The following is a 22,655-nucleotide window of genomic DNA, read 5'->3' as shown; positions in this document are numbered from 1 at the left end:
CCCCTCCCCTCCCAGGGATATTCTGAGAAGCCCATCATTGGGTGTGCTTTGGAAAGGCAAATTTGGAGCCTGTGGTGAGGGCTAGAGCTCGGGCTGTATCTCCAACCTCCTTCAGGGAAGGTAAAAGGAAACCGGTGTTCTTGGTCTTGTGTGTTTGTGGGTTAGGATGTGAGGCTTTGCTCTGATGTGAGTACTAAGGGCCAGCAATTAACAATTAAAAAAAACAAAAGGGCCAGGATTGGTGCTGGCTTTCTCCTTTTCCTCCCCACCAGGTCAGAAATTCTCTCGCAGAACCCTCGATAGCTCTTTTATCTGAGCGCTTTTTGTCACGAGGCAGGTGCAGGTGCATAAAGAAGAAAAGGCTGCAGCAACCTGTCTGCCCTTAGAGCCCCAACCATGACCCTCTGGAACGCGGGTGGGAGTTAGTGCCATTCCCCTCCCGTGTGAAGGGTGGAGATTGAAAACTCAGCTACTTATGGATGTATGTTAACTTTATTATGATCTAGAAAGAGATGGGCCCTCGGAAAGAGATGAGCCCCTGATCATCTAGAGAGGGAAATTAATCTCTTTTCTACCTCTGTCTTTCTCATCCAGTTCAGTCCCCTCTCTCCCCCTCCCGGTTCATTCTGGGAGTAACAGTGTCAGTGCAGTGGTTAAAAGAGTGTTTTATGGAGTCAGCCTGGTTTTGAATCTTGATTTTGCCTCTTGCTAGTGGTCTTAACTTGGGCAAATTACATAACTTCTTTATGCCTCAGTTTTGTCACCTATAAATGGGAATATACTAGTACTTCTGTCTAAGGGTTTTTGTGGGCTTACGAGACGAGGCATGTGATGTTGCTAGCACAGTACCTGGCGTTTGATAAATGTTCAATAAATAGTAACAACTATTATTAGTGCATTGTTACGGCCCAGGCTGAGAGGGAGCAGCACAAGAGAGCGAGGAGGGAAGATTCAGGAAGAAAGGAATGGCAGACTGCAGTATCTATTAGCATAAAAGATGCACATGTTCTGTGCCCCAGCCGTTCCATTTCTTGTTCTTGTTATCTGCCTGGAAAAATGTCACATGTGTTCACAAAGATGTAGGTACACTGTGATTATTGCAGCACTGAAGGCAGTGGAAAACTTAGAAAAAAAAAAGTACAAATGCCCATCAGTGGGGGGGATGGCTGGAAAACAATGGAATACACACAACATGAAATGGTTGCAATAGTTAAAAGAATGAGGTGAGCTGTGTGCCTCAACAGGTAAAGCTTCCCAAGACCTGTGGAGATGCGAACGAAATGAATTGCAGACTTATGTAGGCAATATAATTCCCTGAAATGATAGTCTACACGTATATATTTCAATAGTGATACCCACATGTGTGTATGTATACGTCTACGCATGCACACCCATATATGAATAAAAATGATCAAGTACAATACCCCTTAAGGAAACATAAAGCTGGGAGGGACCTGGAGATCATATCAAAGGGGGAGTTTTAAGCTTAAGTCTAGTATTAGATTTTTTTGAAAAGAGAATATATGCCTATATTGTACAATTAAAAATGATCAGGAACAGAGAAAGGGAAATCCGTATCTGGCTCAGAATCAGAAGAATATGACTGTCGAACTAAAGGCCTGATGGGAAATTCCCAGCTCTCCTCTCAGGAGCTTCCTGCCACCCTCCCACTGCAGCCCACTGGCAGAGGGTGAGGGCTGTTAGCCTGATAAACGCCCCGGCTCCCCAGGGCTGTGGCTTAGGAATATATATATATATATATATATATATATATATATATATAGCATATATATATATTGCATATATATATATAGCATATATATATATTGCATATATATATATTGCATATGTATATATATATTGCATATATATATATATATATTGCATATATATATGGCGGTGTGGTGAGCTAGGAGAAAGGAGATCTATATTTGAACCCTGGATTTACCCTGAGAGTAACAGCAGGGTGTTCGGCAAGTCACTTCTCCAAACCTCAGTTTTCTTAACTCTAAAATGGGGATAGTAACCGCTGTCTCGTATCTGTTTTTTAAGGTGATTGGGAAACTCCCATGGGATCGTGAACGTGAAACGCTCCTTAAACTGCGAAGTGCTCTTGTAAGAGAGGGCTGCACCTCTGCCCGGCAGCCAGGGTTGCAGCGGACTTGCCTCATTCCTCTGGAGCCGGGCAGTGTGGCAGAACTGAGCACACCGCCATCAACACGCAGCTCGCAAAGGCCGAAGATCATAGCAGTCACTTTATTTGATGTATACGATCATAATGTGCTTTGCGGAAAGGTTAATAGGTCAAAGGGGGTAGAGAAGAAGGAAGGACGTGGTCCCGAGGTCAGACAGATGGTAGAATGGGGCAATGGTGTCTGAACATCTGGGAGTCCTAAACAATACTCTAGTTACGTTGGGTCATCGTTGGAGAAAGAAACCACAGATTTCCTCCCTCTCATCACCTTGATCTACTTCCTCTATCAGTCCCGAGAGACTCTCAGTGCTACGTCCTAGGCCGCCCACCCCCCACCCCCGGTGCCCGGATTTAAAGCCCATTCTTCAGGTGCCCCTTCTCTTTATTCAGCATCACATGGCTAGAGTGCCCGGCTGCGTAAATGGGCGCTTTTGGTGTGCTAGGACTTCAGGGCCCAGGCCACCCACCAGTTAGGGAATGGGGATAGCTGTCTGAGGTTTGTGTCTGTGAGGGAGGACAGCGTGTGAGAGTGCCAAAGGAAGGAAAGTGCAGTGGCAGCGTCGAGGGCACACAGCCCTTAGAGATGACATGCAGGGAAGTAAGTTTGGGGGACGAACATAATCCCACAGGACCTTGGGAGCTCTGCCATTCACTCTGTAGCCTTAAGGAAGTTATTTATCCTCTCTTCATCTGCAAAATAAAAGGGTTGATCTATGTCAGGGGTTCCTAGCCAGGATCATTTAGAACCTTGCTACTCAAACTGTTGGTCCATGGAAACATCAGCATCACCTGGGGGTTCTTAGAAATGCAGACTCTCACCACCCCTAGCCCAGACCTTCTGAGCCTGAATCAGCATCTAACTGAGATTCTCAGGTGATTCATACACACACTAAAGTTTGAGACTCTTGGTAACATTATAGGTTTCTGGGTCCCCCGCCTGAAGGATCCTGTTTCAGTAGTCTGGTACGATGGTAGGAAACTCTACGTTTGACAAGCCGCTCACTGCTAGATTGGAGAGCTGTTGAATTCTAGAATTGCCTTAAGTTTCCATGATTCTGTTGGTACTTAAGACTCGCTGAAGGGAAAGTGTGATTTTCTGGGGGTGAATGGGAGGGAAATTGAGGACGGACCTTGCCAGGAAGGGAGTAGAGGCTTATACTCTAGATGCCTGTGGGTCGCCCAGTACACGAAGCAAGAGAGAACGCTGCCCATTTCACGGCTGGGATTAATGACTGTCAGCAGCTCCCTGTTAAGACGGTAAACTCATTTAGCAACGGACACTGAAAAACAGCCGAATCCAAAGGCGGAGAGTGGTAATCTAATTGCACTGAATTAGCCTCGGGAGACTCGGACAATATCAACTTCAGAAAACCACAAAGTGATCCTTTATAAGGAGTTTCAAAGGCTTTGGGGCCTCAGCACCCCTCATAAGAAAGAGCTTGCATTACAAAGCATAGGCACTGTGCGTATAAGTCCGTCTCCTCAGCATCTCAGGGCATTGTTCCCTTCTAACGTGCTTTCTGAATGCATTTGCTAGCTGGCCCTATGGGGGGGCAGTTGTGTGTTGGGCTTACCAGAGGGTTGGTTCAGAAGGGACAGCGGGAGTTCGGGGCCGAGAGGCCTTCAGCCATACAGGCCATCGGTCCTGTGAACACGAGCCGTGCCTGTGGACTTGTCTGTAGACCAGTGCATTTTCTAGGGGTCTTTTTTGGCTCCGACATTTTCTTAGTCTGAGGTCCTTCTCATTTCTTAAAACCAGCCTCTTACATAACCAGGTGGTTTCTTTTAATCATCCTTTGTTGCATCGTGTGTGTGTATTCATTGCCCAATTTATTCGTCACCAGTCCATTTTAAAGAAGGAAAAGTTATGAGTGAATGTGTGTTTAGGGTGTACGCAGAGAGCTTACAAAGATCGGAGGGTAATTTGGGGATCAGGAAAAGAGGGAATATAAATATCGTAAAGATTTGCCCTGACCTGCATTCATTTACTTTTTTTGCAGTAAATTACAAATCTCAATCCTCAAAAGCAGCTTGGATTTCTTCTACATCTCTCATGGGAGGTGGGTTTCTCTGCCTTCATTCCTCCGGTGACAGGGACCCTTGCTACCACTGAGGCAGCCCATTGCACCACTTGACAAATCTGCCAGAAAGTTCCAAATTACATTGAGCTAGAATTTGTGTGTGTGTACAGTAAAATAATTACCCATTAATTTGCTCCAGTTCTTCTCTTGGAGCTATATAGAATAAATCAAATTTAATGTTTCCCAAATGGGGTCCCTGGATACCTATGGGGTTCATGAAATAGTAATGAGGATTCGGAATCCATTTTAAACATTTCAGAGACTCTAACAAATTGCATATTTACTTCTGACAAAGCTCTATGGACTAACTAAAAGGCATCACGTGTCTTTGCTTTTGTTTTTTTTCTTAGGTCAACTCAGTGTGGCGACACTGTCCATACCATGATGTTTAGTATTTCTGAACATTATCAAAGGCAGTTATGGATGCCTTCGATTAATAAAAATGGGGAAAATAAGTTAATGGTGTATAGGATTTGGTTAGCAAAATTTTAAAAGCGTAGACTTTATGGGCGAGGAAAAAAACCGAAAAAGAATCCCTGATAAAAGTATAGAAACTTTTGGTCTCTTTTCATGCTCCTCTTCAGATCTATGGGGACAGTAATCAAACACCATGTTTTCTCATCGTCCAAAGCACTTCCTGGGGGAGAGAGACATATCCATGCGATTTGTTAAGAATCGTATCTAGAATGTGATAACCCTCCAGAGTGAAGTTGCTTAATGAGGTCCTCAGTTCTTTCAGACTTTTGAGTCTGCATATAATGCAATGTCACTACTTCATATAACAATTGAAATATGAGGCAATATTTTTAACCAAAAACATTCTATCATGGAGATTGGAGGAGGACAATTCTTAACTGGCACAGTTAAAAATGATTTTAGAGAGATTGATGTGTTGATTCCCTTCATCTTACAGCTGGGGAAACTGAGGGCCAGAAAGGTCATGGAACCCTGTCAAGGTCAGGCCACTAGCTAAATTCTGGATCCCAGGTCTCCTGCCCTTTGGGCCAAGTCCGCTTTGCCTAAAGCAGCAGAAAACCTGCAGAATAGCGTCAAGATGGCCAGGCGGGAGACAGTGCCATCCGTCTTAAAAATCATTCTGGCTTCTGCCAGCTGATGAAGGAAATAAAGTTAATGACGCCCACATAAATGCGATGCTGTCGCAGGACGCGTACACAGGCTGTCGGGAGAGGAGCTCTGCGGGCCCTCTGAAGAAGGAAAGAGGTTTTTAATGTAGCTTTAAAGGGAGCAGTGTCTCCTCTTTCTGCAAGGACAGGGACTGTGGCATCTGTTACCTCCGTGTCCCCCATAGAGTGCAGAGTTTGGGACTGGACACATAAATACATGATAAATAAATGCCTAGTGAAGAAATGAAGGCAGCGTCAGTGTTGAAGCAAGTTCATTCTGAGCCTTTGTGGGTGTGGGCCTCTGTCTTTCACAAAGACCTTATCCCAGGCTGGAGGCAACATAGGGGTGTTGGAATCAGTCATTTGAGTTGATTTGTAAGCAAACTGAGTCCCCATGATGCAGAGTCTTATGAAAGCCATGCTGCAGGATGGGAGCAGAGCTCACTTTAGAACAGGGGGCTTTCAAATCCTAGCCTAACTGCTTTCTCCACTGCACCACATTTGCAACCTCTTTCGGAGTTAAGTTGGTCTCAGGGATAAATTCCCTAAATATCCCCTGATAGGTCATCACCAGTTTTGCAAATACACAGAAGTTATGCGCCAATTCATAACTCTATTTACCAGCCTAGGGGCCGTATCTAAGCTATCCTTTGGGAATAAAAGATGTGATGTTTTCTTTTCTCTTACTCAAGGTTCCTAAGCCCCCAGAAGAGGGTAGACTGACAGTTTGATTGGGCCTGGTGCAAGCTTGCCCAAGGAACTTCTTTCCTCGGTAAAAAAGTCCTTGGCCCATTTCAGAAGCTCTTAAATGCTTTCTGCAGTGCCCAAAATGCAGCGGGTAAGATTTGAGGGAAAATACAGCTATGCTACTGGGAGGAAGAGATCCAGAGGGGGCATCTCAAAAGAAAACTCATTTACCTTCCAACTGGGTGGGTTTCCAGGACCCAGATATGAAACAATCTATCTGCCATGTTTCTCTTGACCCTTGTGTGAATAGAAACATCTTTCCTTCAAGATTTTAGTGACCTTTCTTAACAAACGAGTGTCATATTCAGCACAAAGCCCTGTGCAAGGAAACATGGCAAAACCATCCATGGGTTAGACTTGGTTTATCTCCTCTCCCTTTATTCCCTTTGCAAGCATGAGCTAGGTCCCTTTTTGCTTCATTGGGGTGATTTGTGTGGTTCATGGGGGGCATGTTCTCAAGGAAACTAGACTTTTCTCCCCATTGTAATTAGGACATCGGAACAGCAGATTAAGAATTTGGTCATTCAATACCAGTGGTTCTCAAGTGCATACAATTTTTGCACTCCCTACCCCAGGATTTTTGGCAGGGTCTGGAGCCATTTTTGATAGTCATGACTGGGGGGAGGGGATGTCACCGAGGCCACGGTACTGCTGAACATCTTACAATGCACAGGACAGCCCTCCTAATAAAGATTATCCAGTTCAAAATGTCAGTAGTGCCGAGACTGAGAAACACAGTTACATGCTATGAATTACCCAGAAGATAAAAAATGTTGGGGGTCTTCCTGGGCCTTTCCAGCCATAAGCTAGAAGGTAAGCGTTCTGTGAATCAAAGCAAGTTCCCTTTGGCTTGCAAAGGAGGTTGAAAGGAATGTGCTTCTACCATTAAAAAACCCCCCAAAAACCATATCTTTTTCTATTATTTTTGGCCAGTCTGGCTATAAAGCCCCATCTCCAACTGCAAACAAAGAGACAAAATTTAGGTTATCGAATCCTAGGATGTCACTCATGGTTTTAGAACCATAGGCTTTTAAAATACCAAAGGAGGAACTTCAGCCAAATCACCTCATTTTACTTATGGGGTCACAGTTGATGAGCACTGCAATGCTGTTTGTGTCCCGGTACCCTATGTCTCTCTCCCCGTCAGCTCTTTTGAAGGCCTCAATGCGTTCTCTGTGTTGGCACCATATGAGGTTTCTGCCTCACTTCGACTGCTGTTTTGTTTTACTGTTTACTGTCATTATGGCCATTTCGCTGGTGATGTACTAATGCAGCAGCACTTCTGTTATTGATGGCCTTTCCTTTTCTAGCCCCCAGATTTCCCCCAACAAGGTGAGCAGCTGGCATCATTTAATCTAAGTAGTACCTGGGTGCCTGAGATGATTGGATTGGCTCATTCCAACACGGTGCCTGTCCCTTGGGGGAGAAAGGGTTATTCACATGGAACCTGCTAGGCTGCCAGTCTCCATTTACCCCCACATACAATTCTATTGAGTCCCCAGATTTTAATGCTTCTGTATTTTCACCTAAAATTTAAAAAATGAGAGAGTTAGAAATGAAAGTGCCAATGACACAAGGATAATACTTTCCCTCCTTTTGACCTTTTTTTTCCAATCTCTCTGAAAAATTGCTGAGGGTATTTCCTGAGTTCAATTCCTAGCTTCATTATTTTATGTTTCAGAACAGTTCTGAAACAACATTGACTCCTCAGATGATGTAGTCATTCCTATATTTTGAAAGTGCAGTGGTACCAATCCCTTCCCAGCTCTCCAGAGTCATGACTTTTCTTTCCTTATAAACACAGAATCCCATACACATTGTAGCTCAGATATGCCTTGACACATGTAGGGGAAGGAGATGTAGAGTGATGTTTCCTGATGGGCTACCACCAGTTTACTTAAAGAATTAGCACAGTGGATTCATCACCTTCTCGAAATGATTACAATGCAAACCTTTTAGACCGTGTCTCCCTTTTGTGAAAGACAATGTCGGGGAGAAGAAAATCAAACGTACTGTTCATCAATAAAAAAGGAGTCGGGTGTGTGTGTGTGGTGGCGGGGTGGGGGGAGGTGATGTGCTTGGTCCTATTAATTTGCTCTTTAATCTTTCTGGTTCAGTTCTGTCTCGGTAAGCCAAACAGAGAATCAATTTGCATACAAATGTTACCAAGTACCCCACCTCCGCGGCATTTTACAGTTCTATATGTATGTAGGGGAGAAAGGATTTGATATTAAGAGGATACTTCCTGCCCCTTCCTCCATAAAGTAGCTACATTTCACAGGGCCCTGGATTGTTGCACTTTTTCATTCTATCTGACTCCCTGACTATTTGCATTCTGAGCTGTGGGCAGGACTATGGCCTATCAAAATATTATTTGAACTAGAGATTAGAAGCTTTGGCGTTGGGTATCTCAGGGAAGGAGGGGGTCTTTTCTCCATCTCAAGAGAAAGACATGAAGAGAGGTTCACATATAGACCCTTATAATCCGGGGTTGGGGGAGGAGTCATTCATTTAATAAACCAACCGACAGGTTAGTCAAACCAACAATTCATATGCAGAATTCTCCACAATGTTAAAAGGAAAAGCAATAATTAGTTGCTGGTTTATGATGGGAGAGAATAATATTTGGTGGTTACTTATTTTTAAAAATAACCTAGAGTGGGCTTTTCAAATGGCTGTTAATACAGTGCCATGGTAAAACATGAGAGGCAGGTATCTAAAATGAGGAAGATTAATGATCCCTGCGGGTCATGGAGGAAGAATAATTTTTTTCAATTCATGTAAATGGAATTTATCATAACCATCTCTGACGATGGCTGATTCACCCACTTACAAAAGAACTATCTATTTCAATGCTTCCTGAAGAGGGTGATTTTTCACTTTTCACTTGTACTAACATAGAATGCTAAGCCTGTAGGCAGAAAATTTTAACCTGAAGAGATAACAGATGAGGGAACTCAGCTACAGATTCAGGGACGGACATAAATTAAACAAAACAAACAAGAATTGTCCATCAGTTCAGGATCTGCAGCTAACAAAGTAAGAGTTCGGAAAGGTGAGTGGGTGAGAGGAGGGAGTCAAAGTTTCTAAAGGGAAATCTTTCCCAGAATCTGTTCCTAAGTAGATCCACTCTGCACCCAAGTTCAGGGCTTTACAACCTGAGGTCATAACACTATTGTTTCCAAGCACTAAGCCTCAGCCTACTCCCCCCACCCCCGCCCCACGCAGAAAAAGAAAACAACAACAAAAAAGGAGAGAAAATGAAATGTTCTGTGTCCAGTGAGCTCGAGTGCAACCTTCCCCGTCACCGCTAGTTGTCACTTGGCTCCCAGACGGGAGAGCTGAGGTTTTCGGCACTGCGGTTAGAGAGAATGCAGTCCTAATTAAACTGAGTAACTCCAAAAGCTTCCCCTTAAAGTCCTCAGCCCAGTGAAAACCAATATGCAGAGGGGCTGGGGGCCAGTGATGGGGCGGGGGTATAGCAGATGGAAGGACAAACAAATCACAAAAAAACAGGCAAACAGCTGCTAGAGCAGCGACTGTCTCAGACCTCCACGCACAAGCCAGACACCCTGCGGGAGGGGTGGGGTGGGGGAGCGGGGGATGGAAGGACCCGATTGCAGCGGTATACAGCAGCCCCTTCCCCCCAAAATGAAGGGGTAACGGACAGAGTCAGCCTCAGTGCTCCTTTCCCCCATTTCCATTACAGCGATGTGGTCAGTAGAAAATTGCATACCTGAAGAATACAATGGTCTCCCAAAGGTAGAGTCGAAGAGTATTGAAGCTGTACATTTTTCAGGTCCTTGTGCTTTGTAGTCCACGAGTTATGAGGGTAAAAAATGTTTCAAATTGGCACTTACAAAACCAGCGAGCGCTATTGAAAAAATAATCCAGATGCTAAGGGGAGGTGGAGAACAGGGGCGCGGAGGGAGAGCCCCAGGGGAAATTGGAACGAGGGGGCTGTAGGTACCACGGACAGAGGCAGCCGTGAAGCGTTTCAGCACCACGGAGAGCGTCCAGCCCTGCTTTTCAGGAGCGCGAAGAGTATTGCTGTTTGTTAAACTCCAGCTTGTCTGTTGGCTCCCTGCGGCGCTGGGGAGGCACGTTTGGGGGTGGGTATATTTTCTTTTTTACCCCTGTTTTTCTGTTTAAACGGCCAGCTCCATGCAAGGGAAAAAAATCTTCTGTGGCGATCAGAGCGCTGGCCTCCGACCGTTAGATTGGGCGAGCATCTTGGGTAGAGAGAGCAGGGCTTTATGCCCCTGGGCTGGCCTGAGGGGGCTAGGGGCCAGGGGAAGCAATTGACGGTGCTGCCTTCAGTTAAATCCCGGAGAATGTGCCAGGCTGGCGCATCGCGACCGAGTCCCGGAATCTCGTTTCCCTGCCTGCGTGCGAGTCTGTTGTCGCCTTGCGATCCCTGTTCTCTGGTCCCCGCCGAATAAGTTATGATCGCTGCAGGAAAGGTGTCCCATTGCTCAGGGCTGCAGGCATGAGAGAGCTCAGGGCAAGTTTCAGGGGCTGTCAGGGTCCATGGCGACCCCGCGGGGCTGAGGAGCCCAGGGCTTCAGATGCATCTCGATTTTCTGAGCTCGCCCATCTTCCTTTGGCCAGGACTCCCTCAGATCTTCAGACTTTCTTACTGCATTAATTTAACAAACTGGCGGCATGGGAGCTGGGAGGGGGGCGGGCGAAGGCCGATGGGAGGGGGTGGAGAGGAAAAAAAGGGGGGAAAAACTCCTTAGTATCTTCAAACCCTCCCACTCGAGGTGCTCATTGGCCTACGGCTGCGAAAACCAGATCTTTTCTCAGTGTTTGGCCAATCGCGTTTTAGACTCTAGGTTGAGTTTAACGCTTAAAGTGCTGGACGAGATCCTCGACTCTTCTTTCCTTTGCAAGCGGGCGGTGGGGTGGGGGAGATTATGGAGTTAATCTCTTGAGGTCTCTTAAAATATTGCCTTGATACTTAAAGAATGTAGTTGTATGTGAGGAAAACAAACACCACGGGTCCTAGTTCGGACCTGCCTCTGGGCTCAGCATACCATCTTAAAAGGGAAGAATTGAACCGGATCCCTGAGTTTCTTTAGAGCTCTGAAGTTTTAATACTTGGTACAGAAGTAAAGGAGAGGTTTCAAAAAGACGTCTGGCCCATAAAAGACTGCTTCTCTTCCCCTGGGCCACTGCAATGGGAAAATACAGGAGAAATTCCTTGAGCACTTCCCAGGGTCCAGAGGGAGCAGTCCTGGCCTCACTGTTGGAGCCCTTAGGGGAGATAAGGAAGATATGCAGTCTTCCAACAGGACAGGAGACAGTTTTATTTACATTTCACAAGCTACGGCAACAGAGCCTAAGAGAGCTGTGTCTTGTTCCAAAACAATGATTGAGCCAAGCTATACACACAGGTATCTAGTACTTAACCACTCCTGCTTCCTTTTTTCTCTTCCTCCTGCTTCTCTCTTTCCCATCTTATTTGAGTCTCAGAAACCAGCTAGCTATAGATTTCACTCTAGAGCCCAGCTGGGGAGGTGGAGTTAATCAGATTTTCTCCAAGCTCCCAGAATTTAGTGGATTTATAGCCTTGCAGGATTTTCTGGCTGATTTGAACTGGCTGGGACTCTGGGGTCTCTCCCTCCTAGCCTACCAAGTGGGGACAACCCTTCCCTCTTTCTCAGCAGCGTTAGGAATGCCTTCTTTTGAGTTTTTGGAGGTTGATTTTCCCTAGAATAGTTCTTAACAGTTCAGGTCTCTCCAAGCCCAGGTTTTCTCCCTGAAGAAGCCTGGAAAGCTTTGTTCTCCAGCCTCCTACCAACAGGGATTTCCCCCACTCCCACCCCCCACACCACTGTTACACACCCCACATTACTCTCTTTTATTGGCTTCCACACACTGGAACAGTAATGGGCTGCTTAGAATTTCCATGAGTTTGAGTAGTGACTGAAAAGGAAATTTTGCTTTAAAGGTGGACTTTCATAGGAGTCTGATAAAAATTTATATTATCTATCTACCTACCTACCCATATCTATCACTAACCTTTACTAGCATACTTTTTATGTATCAGGTACTAGTGTGCACTTCCCATAATGTCATCTACTTCTCACAGTAATACCTTGACGTAAATATTATCCTTGTGAATGCATTTGTGTACATTTGTGAGTAGCTTGGGCAAGACAAACGTGTATATTTCTGTGTGTACAAATTGATTTGTGATCCGTAGCCACCCTAATTCTGAAGCAAATGTGTGGTGCATATGTGTATTTACACATTTGTGTTTGTAAATGGTCTCTGTCCACAAAGGCATATATGTATGCACCTATCTGTGACATTTTTGTACCCCTGAAGGTACCGAAACAAACTGTGATGTCACAACTTTGTGCTTGTTCCTTACCTGGCTAGGAAGCGATTGTGTGGGCAGGTGGGATGCAGCATGTAGAAGTTACTTTTTCTTTTCCTTGAAGGGATGTGGTGGTGTGTGTGTGTGTGTGTGTGTGTGTGTTGTTGTTGTTGTTGTTGTTGCTGCTGCTGCTGCTGTAGTGGGTGTGACTGGCTCCAAGGCTTTGGGCTGTTCTGGAGATGAGAGTAATTATTGCCTGGGGGCACCTGTTTTCTAGTAGGCCCTTACTTTTATTTAATCAGCATACATGAAGTAAGAGTGTGCTGGGCCTTGGGGATATGACAGTATGTAAGAGAAACAGTGCTTTGAACTTCTGAACATGAAATCACTTTGGAGGTTCAGTGGGGAAATCTCCTCATGGTTGCGAATCTACACTTTTTACCCCATATCTCGTGTATTTCTTATGCCCATAAGCGGTATACTCGGATCTTTCTCTCTTGTTGTAGGTCACTATCGAAACTACCTGCAGGCTTGGAGGTCAGAGATTTATGTTTTTATTTTATCTCTGCCTCAAAAAGGCTGGATGATGTTGGGTAAATGACCAAATCTCTTTGGGCCTAAGTCAAACAGGGAGAGTAACATCCCTTCATCTCATCACAAGAAGCTGCATGGAAGAAATGGCATTCAGGTCTAATCTTATTGTGACTACCATGCTATGAAACAGAAATCTCAATGGAATGGAATGAGTTTGCTTCAGCAGATGGTCCATTTCTTATGATAAGTATGCTGTGTAGCCTAATTCCAATACTTGAGTGGCCCGTTATAGGTAGCCAGATTTGAACCCTTCCAAGTATGAATACACTTTGACCTATACTGAGACTTATTACTAGAGTCAATTCATTCTTTCCTTAGTGACACAAAATATTTATTGAGCATTTACTATGTGTTAGTCACTGTGCTAGGGAATGCGGATATAGCAGGGAACAAAACAGGTAGAGATCCCCATTCTAATGGAGTGTATCTCCCGGTGGAGGGGGACAGAAGATAAAAAAAAGGCAATTTATGATGTACTAGGCAATCATAAGGATTAAAGAGAAGAAAGTGGTCTCAGGGCAGAGAGTGATATAGAGGCACTATTTTATATAGGGTGGTTAGACCAGGGCGTGCTTTCTGAAAAGAAGAAAAACATTTGAACAAATGACTGAAGAAAGTGAGGGAATGAGCCATGTGAACCTCGGGGAGGGGGGAGGGGAAGGAGAGCTTTCCAGGCAGTGCAGAAAGCAAATGTAAAGAGTCTGAGAGGGAAATATGCTTAGAGTGTGCGAGAAATAGCAAGGAGGCCATTGTGCCTGGGTGGAGTGAGTGAAGTTGAGAGGACCAGGTTAGAGAAGGCTTGGGGGCTGGGGCATACACTACCTCCAGGGCATAGTAAGGACTTTGGGTTCACTTTTTTTTTTAAATTTTTTTTTAACATTTATTTATTTTTGAGACACAGAGAGACAGAGCATGAACAGGGGAGGGGCAGAGAGAGGGAGACACAGAATCTGAAACAGGCTCCAGGCTCTGAGCTGTCAGCACAGAGCCCGATGCGGGGCTCGAACTCACAGCCCTCACAGACCGTGAGATCATGACCTGAGCTGAAGTCGGCCACTTAATCGACTGAGCCACCCAGGCACCCCTGGGTTCACTTTTGAGTGAGACCCATTGGAGGGTTTCGAGCAGAGGAGTAACAAGTTCTGACTTAACATTTTAACAAGATTAGTCTGGCTACTGTGCTTAGAATAAAATGTGTAGGGAGGGAGGGGGCAAAATGAAAACAAGGATACTAGTTAGAAGCTACTGAAAAAAGTCCATGTGAGAGAGTCTTAGAGACTGTTCTTGTTCAACACTTTTATTTACAGAAGAGGAAAATTATATCCAGAGAGGTTCAGTGACTCACCTCCTAGACCAGTAGCAGAGTTGGGACAAGAATACAGGTACCTAATTATAGCTGAAGGGTCTTTCCACCATTTTTTGCTCCCACGAAGATGAAGGGCATGGGAAGGGTAGGTAAAGGAAATCTACAAGGAAGGGACTTTACCTGGCTTCTTGATGATATGTTTAGCACCTGCACAGTGCCTGGCACATAGGAGGAGCTCAGTAGATATTTCTTGCCAGGATGAATAAGTGAATAAGTGAAAGAAGAACAAAAAGATTTAGGCAGAGGGCCTGAAGACAGAAAGAGGAAGGAATAGTGTTAATCAGGTGAGATTACGCAGGCCTGAACCAGCTAATGTAATTAACACAGTGCCAAGTCTCTGACCATAATGACATTCACAGAGGAGAGGGCTGGGTGTCTCAAGACTTCTTTGACAGGCCTCAATGATACTTTGTAAAGAGAGACAGATATTTGGAGCAACTAAGCAGCTTGCCTAATTGTGCTGAAGTATTATGATGAATATGGGTCTTCAAATAGTACTATGGAAAAGCCTTTCCTCCAAGGAGCTGGAGGCTACTGCCAGCCTTTCCCAACCCAACTTAGAGAATGAACTTGGTACCTTCTTCTTCTTCTTCCTCTTCCCCTTCTCCCCCTCCTCCTCCCCCTCCTCCTCCTCCTTCTTCTTCTTCTTCTGAATTGCAAAGCAACAGTATGTTTTCTGTGCTTTAAAGAAGGGACCTCAGAAGTACTTGGGAGATCTCAGTGGCCCTGGGAGAATTTTTTAGTCATAAGGAGTGGATGCATAAAATATTGAGAGACCTTTCCTTCCATTTTTCTGATTAGTCACACAGAAGCCAGGAAATTGGAATGACTGGCCTAAGGTATCACCACAAAGCAGGATCTAGAACTCAGGACTCCCATCTCTCACGTCCTGGCTCCTAACCCCTTCATTCGGAGACCTAAAATAAAGGAAGAGGAGGTAGGATCGGTGAAGAAGAAAGGCCTCATCTCAAGACTGATCAGCCCCTGGCTTTCTGCCCAGAAACTCCCCAATTTAGTTTTGCAGCCAAGTCTATATGTATATCCTGGGTTCCAGCAGCTTGACATCCACGTGAGACTTTTCATCATCTCCTTGTGCTGTTTTCCTATCTTTCCATCAAACGTTCTCAGTCTCTTTTTTCCTACTTTCTGCTCTGTCTGTCCTTAACTCCTATTTCATGTTTATCCAGTTAGTTCCTCTTGTTGGGTCTCTCACTGCCTCCACAAGGAGTTTTGGCATGAAAAAGGCTTGGCAGAGGGTATACCTTCACTCAGAGGTTCATTCGTTTAAAAAGTACACATATTTTGCACACGAATTGTGTGTGTGACACTGTGCTGAGGTTTTGCATCTCTACTAAAAGAGTTGTTCATTTGGTTTTTAACAAATATTGATTAACTACCTTCTCTGTGCTAGGAATTATGGCAAATGGGTCATGATCAGTGTTGGTTGAAGGCGATTCTTGTATTACATATTTAAAAACCATTTCAAATGGAAATACACATGTATTAGTGCATAAGTTTTGTTAAGTTACTCATAAAATGGATGCTATCGATATAATGATACAGAATGTTACCAGCATCCTCGAAGCCTACCTCACATTCCCTCCCAGTCATTGCATGCCAAAGGTAGCTGCTGTTCTAATTTCTATTACTTTTATTTTGCTTGCTTTTGGCTAAACGAGGTCATCTTCGTTCATGAGAGGGCATTAACCTATAACTTTCCTTTTTAAAAATGTCTTTTTCAGGTTTTGGTATAAAGATTGTGGTAGCTTCTTCACAAGTTGCAAATGTTTTCTCTTTTCTATTCCTTAGAAACATCTATATAAGATTTGGTGTTAGTTCTTTTTAAAATGTTTGGAAGTGTTCATTGATGAAGCCATATGGGCCTGGAGGTTTCCTTTTTTATATATATATGAAATTTATTGTCAAATTGGTTTCCATACAACACCCAGTGCTCATTCCAACAGGTGCCCTCCTCAATACCCATCACCCACCCTTCCCTCCCTCCTACTCCCCATCAACCCTCAGTTTATTCTCAGCTTTTAAGAGTCTCTTATGGTTTGGCTCTCCCCCTCGCTAACTTTTTTTTTTTCTGGAGGTTTCTTAGTGGAAAGTTTTTATTTACAGATTCAATTTATTTAATAGATATAGGGCTGTTAAGATTGATACTTCTTGTGGTGGTTTTAGTAAGTTGCATTTTTTTCCTAGGCACGTGTCCATTTAATATGATTTTTCACATTTATTTGCATAAAATTGCCATAATCCTCCTACATTGTTAGTCTCTAGAATCTGTAGTGATGTCTTCTTGTCTGTTTGTCATACAATAATTTGTACTTCTTTTTTCTTGATTGTTCTTTCTAGGGGATCAGCCATTTTTTTGGTCACTTCAAATAACCAGCTTTAAAATATTTTCTATGTTATGTATCTTTGTTTTCTATTCTTTCTTTTCCCTCCTTTTCTTTTTGCTCTCAACTCGCATTTTTTTGTTTAATTTTTTTTTCTGGCTTTTTTTTTTTTTCAGAGATTGCAGTTTATTTCAGACACACTCAGAAGGTGGGGGCTGGCCAGTGGGCTCTGTCTGCATCCCCTCCCTGCATGTGGCTTAATCTACCCCCAAACCTCTAGACTGTGCAAGATAGACAAGGCATTCCCACCCCACCCACAGGAGGGGCTTAGGCAGGTGAAGAGTGTGGAGAGTGGGGGGTCGTGGTAGAGTTCAAGTACTCACAGTTTCCCCATCCACACCCCCAGATTACACTGTACCCGGGCCGTGAGGGAAGATCCCAACCTTGGGGTTCCTAGTGGCGTTAACAGCTCTTTTCTCAGAAACCTCAAGATGAGTTCCTTACCCTCTTTCCCTGACAATAACAAACCAAATTCTGTACCTGGGCAAGGAGGGAACCTCAGCACTCCACTTACCCAAGACCCCTCTTTCCTTATTTGGAGTGATGGGGGCAGGGTGGGCTTCACTTGTAGTGAATAGGTTGGGTTTAAGTGGTAATAGATGAGGGGAAGGGAGAGAACTGAGGATCTTGGGAGGCAGGCTTGGGGGATGCTGATGAGGTTCTGACAGCCCTGGTCCGTGCCCCCAACTTCATCTCTACCCCATACTGAGGCCCAGAATCTCTGCGAGTCCACTGCAAATGTGATATGGGGTGGGGGTGGGGGGGGAGTGGGAGCAGGGGGAGAGCTTAGGAAGGGCCAGGACTGGGCTCCAGGCCTAGCAATCGAGCTCTGATCTTCTAGAACAGCTGAATCCTGGGGAACACAGGGTAGTTTACTAACCCCCACACCCCAGACTTCCTGGCTTGGGCAGAGCGGTGGGAATGGGTGGGGGGAGGGTCCTTCCAAGGGTATTACATAAAGATATAACCGTTAAAAATTTTGAGGGGAGAAGTGACTCTCAGCCTCTTGCTTCCCCAAGTTGTGAATCTCCCCAGTGCCCAATAGATAGGGCTGAGGGTGTCCCAGAGAGCTGAGGAAGAAGGCTATATCGCCTCTCTGACAGGATGGGGCCCAGAGAGGGGGCCCATTAGCACCATGCAATGTTGGGGCACCCCTGGCAGCCTGACTGACCCCCAGGCAAGGGCCCTCCCAAAGCTGGAGTGCCCACTTGCTAAAGCTTCTGTATTCTTGAGGGGGACCCCTGTAAGGGAGGGGGGAGGTGATGGGAGAAGGCTTGGCTGAAGCCCAGGCAAGGGTCTCAGCTAGGACCCCAAAGGGTCCCTCTGGGAGTCATGATTTGAAGAATCTTCATACCACGAAGTGGCCCAACAGAACCACAGACAGAACTATCAGCACGTTCAGGATGGGGCCATTTCCCAAGTTCAGGGCTGCCACCCAGCTGCCCCTCTGTGCAGTCCACCCGGCAATGCAGTGACGCAGCATGACGTCAACCACCAGTTTGGTCACCCGGCCCAGAAAGCCAGTCAGGCCGTGCCGGTAGATGTCGAGGGCCAGGCGGTAGCCAAAGCCCAGGAGAGCCACCACTCGGCCCCAGTTGATGCTGCTCTCAAATCAACTCGAGGCAATCTTGGTGAAAAGATCATAGGCGTTCTCTGCTGTGGGTTGCAGGCGCTGCAGCATGGCCTGGAACTCTGAATCGTAGTGCTGGTTGTTGTTGTCCCCAGTGATGGTGAGTTGCCGACCCACCTGCCCCATGGTGCTGCTAGGTTCTAGGGGCAAGGTGACCATTTCTGGGTCAGTAGGCACAGCTGCCCCCTCAGCCTCCTGCTCCTGCTGCTAATGGTGAAAAACATAGCTGCGGAAAACCTCCTCGGTGTCCCAGGCTACCTACTCCTCCGAAGTAGCAGATGGGGCAGTCTCTTCACACTCCTGCCTGGGAGGACCTGGGCATTGCTCGGATGCCATTTCTTGGGTCCCAGTGGAGGGCAGCGCTAGCCTGGCAGGACCCTCGCCCAGGCCTGGGATGGCTCACGGGGCCAAGGCCAGAGATCCTGAGGGGCCAGCGGCTGCTCCTGGGGGTCAGGTGCCCAGGCCCAGCTTTCTGGAATAGGTATCAGTGCAGTCCCGATGTCTGGACGCAGCTTCTGCTTGCCCCAGCTTGGCCCTCTTCTGGCTTCTTGAAATGGATGCTTCATTGACTTTTAACCCTCTTCTTTTCTTTTTTTTTTTTATTTAAAAATTTTCAATGTTTTATTTATTTTTGAGAGAGACAGAGACAGTGCGAGCGGGAGAGGGGCAGAGAGAGAGAGGGAGACACAGAATCCGAAATGGGCTCAAGGCTCTGAGCTGTCAGCACAGAGCCTGATGCGGGGCTGGAACTCACGCACCGTGAGATCATGACCTGAGCCGAAGTCAGACACTTAACTGACGGAGCCACCCAGGCGCCCCTCCTTCTTATTTTCTAATATATATTTAAGACTTTGTCTTTTCTCCTGAGCTTTAGTTGAGATGCATCCCACAAGTTATGGTTTCATTATTATTCAGTTCAAAATACTTTCTAGTATCTTCCCTGCTTTAGATTTTGATCCTTAGAGGTATTTGGAAGTGTACTGTTAATTATATCACTCTATTCTTTTCTGTCTAGTATAATATCTTTGAAAAGTCAGCTATAGGCCTTAGTTTTTGTCATTTAAAGGCAATGGATTTTTTTTCCTGTAGTTTTTAATATTTTACAGACTTTGGTTTTATCCATTTATATCATGTGCCTATGAATGTTTGCTTGATTTTTTTCCCCAAAGAGTCAAACACAATTTAAGGAATTATTATTTTTTTGCGTGTGTGTGTGTGTGTGTTCAATATATATATTATTGAAGTATAGTTGACACACAATGTTACATTGGTTTGAAGTGTAAAACACAGTGAGTCGACAAGTCCATATGTTATGCTGTGCTCACAAGTGTAGCGACCATCAGTCACCATATAACACTTAAAATGTCATTAACCACATTCTCTGTGTTGTGCCTTTCATCCCCATCCAACACTATTTTAGAACTAAGTAGGAAAGATTGAATGAAGTTGTAAGCTGAACTTTCCTGATAGACATTTTCTCATTGAGCTCTGTGTTATGGATTATACCAGTCCCATTAGCCACCTTCATACCATTCACAAAAGATGTACAAATTGTGTGATTTGCTTGAAGAGTCAAGTTTGAAAATAACAATCTTTCCATTCTTTTTGCTTTTAGAACAATTCTCAAAACACATTTATTCTGCTCCCAGCCCATAATTGCTCAATTAAGTGTTTCTTCTAAAAATAACTTGGAGTAAGAGAATCATTTACTTTATATGTATCGAAAAACAGAACTCATCCATTTTCTCCAGTGTTCCATGGAGGAAGAAACTGGTTCAACTAAAGAGGTATTAGTAGAAAATAGGTTTTCCATTTTGGTTCTCTGTTTTAATGACCAGAGAAAATTCTCTGTTGTTTTCACCTTGGTAAAACACAATAGTATCAATAAACTTTTCTTCCTCTGAATCTTGATCTGCCATCCAACATTGATATTTTACATGCAAGGAATGAATATTTCAAAGCTTGGAGTGCCCTTCCTTCAAACACTGTTGATGGGATTTTCCTTCCTGGAGTACACACTCAGAGGGAAGCAGACATATGGCCAGGTTCTCTTCCCGGTCCATCCTGTGCCACCCTCTGCCTGGTCCTGGCAATACCCGGACTGTGGACTGTGCCTCTTGCCCACTGCGGCCTCCACCCAAGCAGTCCACAGTGGCTGGTGAGACTCGGTTTTCTTTGTGAATATCCTGCTCAGACTCACAGAACTCTTCGTGTCCTCTGTCCCACTCTCCCTCGAATTTGTGTCTTGATGTATTTCATCAGTCGTCAGTATTTTCTCCATTATCGCTCCTTCATTTTCTCTTCTCCATCTAGAATCCCAATTATCCATATGCTAAGACCTTTTCATGATGTTTCTATGTCACTTATACCTATTTCTGCATTTTCTATTCTCCCCCCACCCCTTTCTCTGCATCTATCTGGATCTTTTCTACTCTTTTCAATAATCATCTCTTCTACTGAGTTTAATCTGGTTTTACACTTATATACTGAATTAATTTCAATTGTTTTAATTTCCAGGCTAGCATTTTCACTCCTTTTTTCTTTAAAAAATAGATTGCAGGTCCCCGGAGAAATTATCCATCTTTTCATTTATTTTCTGGAACATAATCATCATAACTATCTTAAAATTCCTGCCTGATAATTCTAGAATCTGAGCTATCTATGGGTATCTTTCTATTGCCTCATATTTAAAAATTGGATTTTGATCATTTCTGTTTACTGTCATGCCTGGTATTTTTTGCAGTAAATACTTTAAATTGTATATGAAAAATTACACTGGCTCTGAATCATGTTATCTTGTAGAAAGGATTAAATTTCCTTCTGGCTGGCAGAGTGTGGACAGATCACCTTGACTCAACCATGTATTGAGATGATTTCAAGCTCTGTTTCAGGCTTTGTAAGGAGTGTCTATTTCCTACCCCCCTCTTTTTTTTCAGTGTGACTTTTTTTGGGGCATAAAATTATATGTAACATTGTATAAATTTCAGTGTACGACATTGTAATTGACATCAGAATACACTATAAAGCAATCACCACCAAAGGGCTAGTTACTATCCGTCACCAAAGGAGGGGGGTCTATTTCTGATTTGCCTTGCCCCTTCGGCATGGCCCATCAGGTCTCAACTGAAAGGCCAGTACATTCTTTTTGGTGGGTCCTGAACTCCAGTTTTTGTTTTCACACGTCTCTGGGGCTGCCCAAATCCTTACTTAGTATTTTCACCTCTTAGCAGCTTTTTCAAAAACCATCTTTTAAAATTCTGTTTTGTGGTGAATCCCTCCCTGACCATCCTCCCTGAAGCACTACCCTCATCACTATCATTACTTTTGTTTTATTTTGGAATTTACAAAAAAGTTCCCAAATACCCTTTACCTAGTTTTCCCTAATGTTAACATTTTAGATAAAATGATATATTTTCCAAAAGTAAGGAAGCAACATTAGCATATTACTATTAGTTAAACTATAAATTTTATTTGAATTTCTCTCCCTTTTTCCTTTTTTGTCCCTTTACTGTTCTGGACTCCGATCCAGAACATCACATGACATTTAGTCGTCACGTCTCCTTAGTCTCGTCTGCACTGTGACAGATCCTCAGTCTTTCCTTGTTCTTCATGACCTTAACCATGAGCAGTCATGGAATGCTGGTCAGGTATTTTGGAGAATGCCAGTCACTTTTAGTGTGTCTAATTTTTTTTTTAATGATTAGATTGGGGTTATGAGTTTTTGAAAGAGTATCATGGAGGTGAGGTGCCCTCCTTGTCATGTGGTAACAGTGGGTACATGATATTCCCTGACTTACTACTGTTGATGTTGACCTTGATCATTTAGTTTAGGTGGTGTCCGACAGGTTTCTCCATGGCAGAGTTTCTATTTTTCCATTCCCACACTGTGTTCTTTCCATGTGTTTTTAAGTCCTGCTTTTACTTAAGGAGAGGGAAATTAGCTCCACCTCTTGGAGGAAGTTATCCCCTATGTTTGCTTGGTTTCTTACACTCTCACCACCTACACCTGCATTTGAGAATTTGGCAAATGCACTGATGAGAAATTGCCTGCGGGATGTTGGTCTCACTTTTCTGTGGTTCCTTTTTCTCTAGGGTTGTGGCTCTTCAATTTCTGGCTGCCTATAACTATTTTTGAGGGGCCTTGTACCCCATGGGAACTGCTAAGCCACTGTTTTTTGTTTTGCCTTTT

At 44.4% G+C, this 22,655-nt stretch overlaps 1 protein-coding gene and 1 pseudogene across 2 annotated transcripts in view; both read right to left on the bottom strand.

The window, feature by feature from the left end:
• Window positions 1-9,938, bottom strand: part of GLRA1 (glycine receptor alpha 1) — an 82,937-nt gene extending 72,999 nt beyond the window's left edge. For both annotated transcript variants that reach the window (XM_047073533.1, XM_047073543.1), the window contains exon 1: window positions 9,883-9,938. In XM_047073533.1, the coding sequence (XP_046929489.1) occupies window positions 9,883-9,938 (56 nt within the window). The remainder of the gene's footprint in view (window positions 1-9,882) is intronic.
• An 8,228-nt stretch (window positions 9,939-18,166) lies between these two features.
• LOC124507179 (bcl-2 homologous antagonist/killer-like) lies at window positions 18,167-18,802 on the bottom strand (annotated as a pseudogene).
• Window positions 18,803-22,655: the final 3,853 nt, after the last annotated feature.

This window comes from Lynx rufus, unplaced genomic scaffold (genome assembly GCF_022079265.1).
Source record: "Lynx rufus isolate CCGP_SWC_20201006 ecotype Redwood Valley unplaced genomic scaffold, mLynRuf1.p SCAF_1, whole genome shotgun sequence".
Classification (NCBI taxonomy): Eukaryota; Metazoa; Chordata; class Mammalia; order Carnivora; family Felidae; genus Lynx; species Lynx rufus.
Note: the sequence above shows the minus strand (reverse complement) of the source record. Positions and strands in the feature narration are given on the sequence as shown.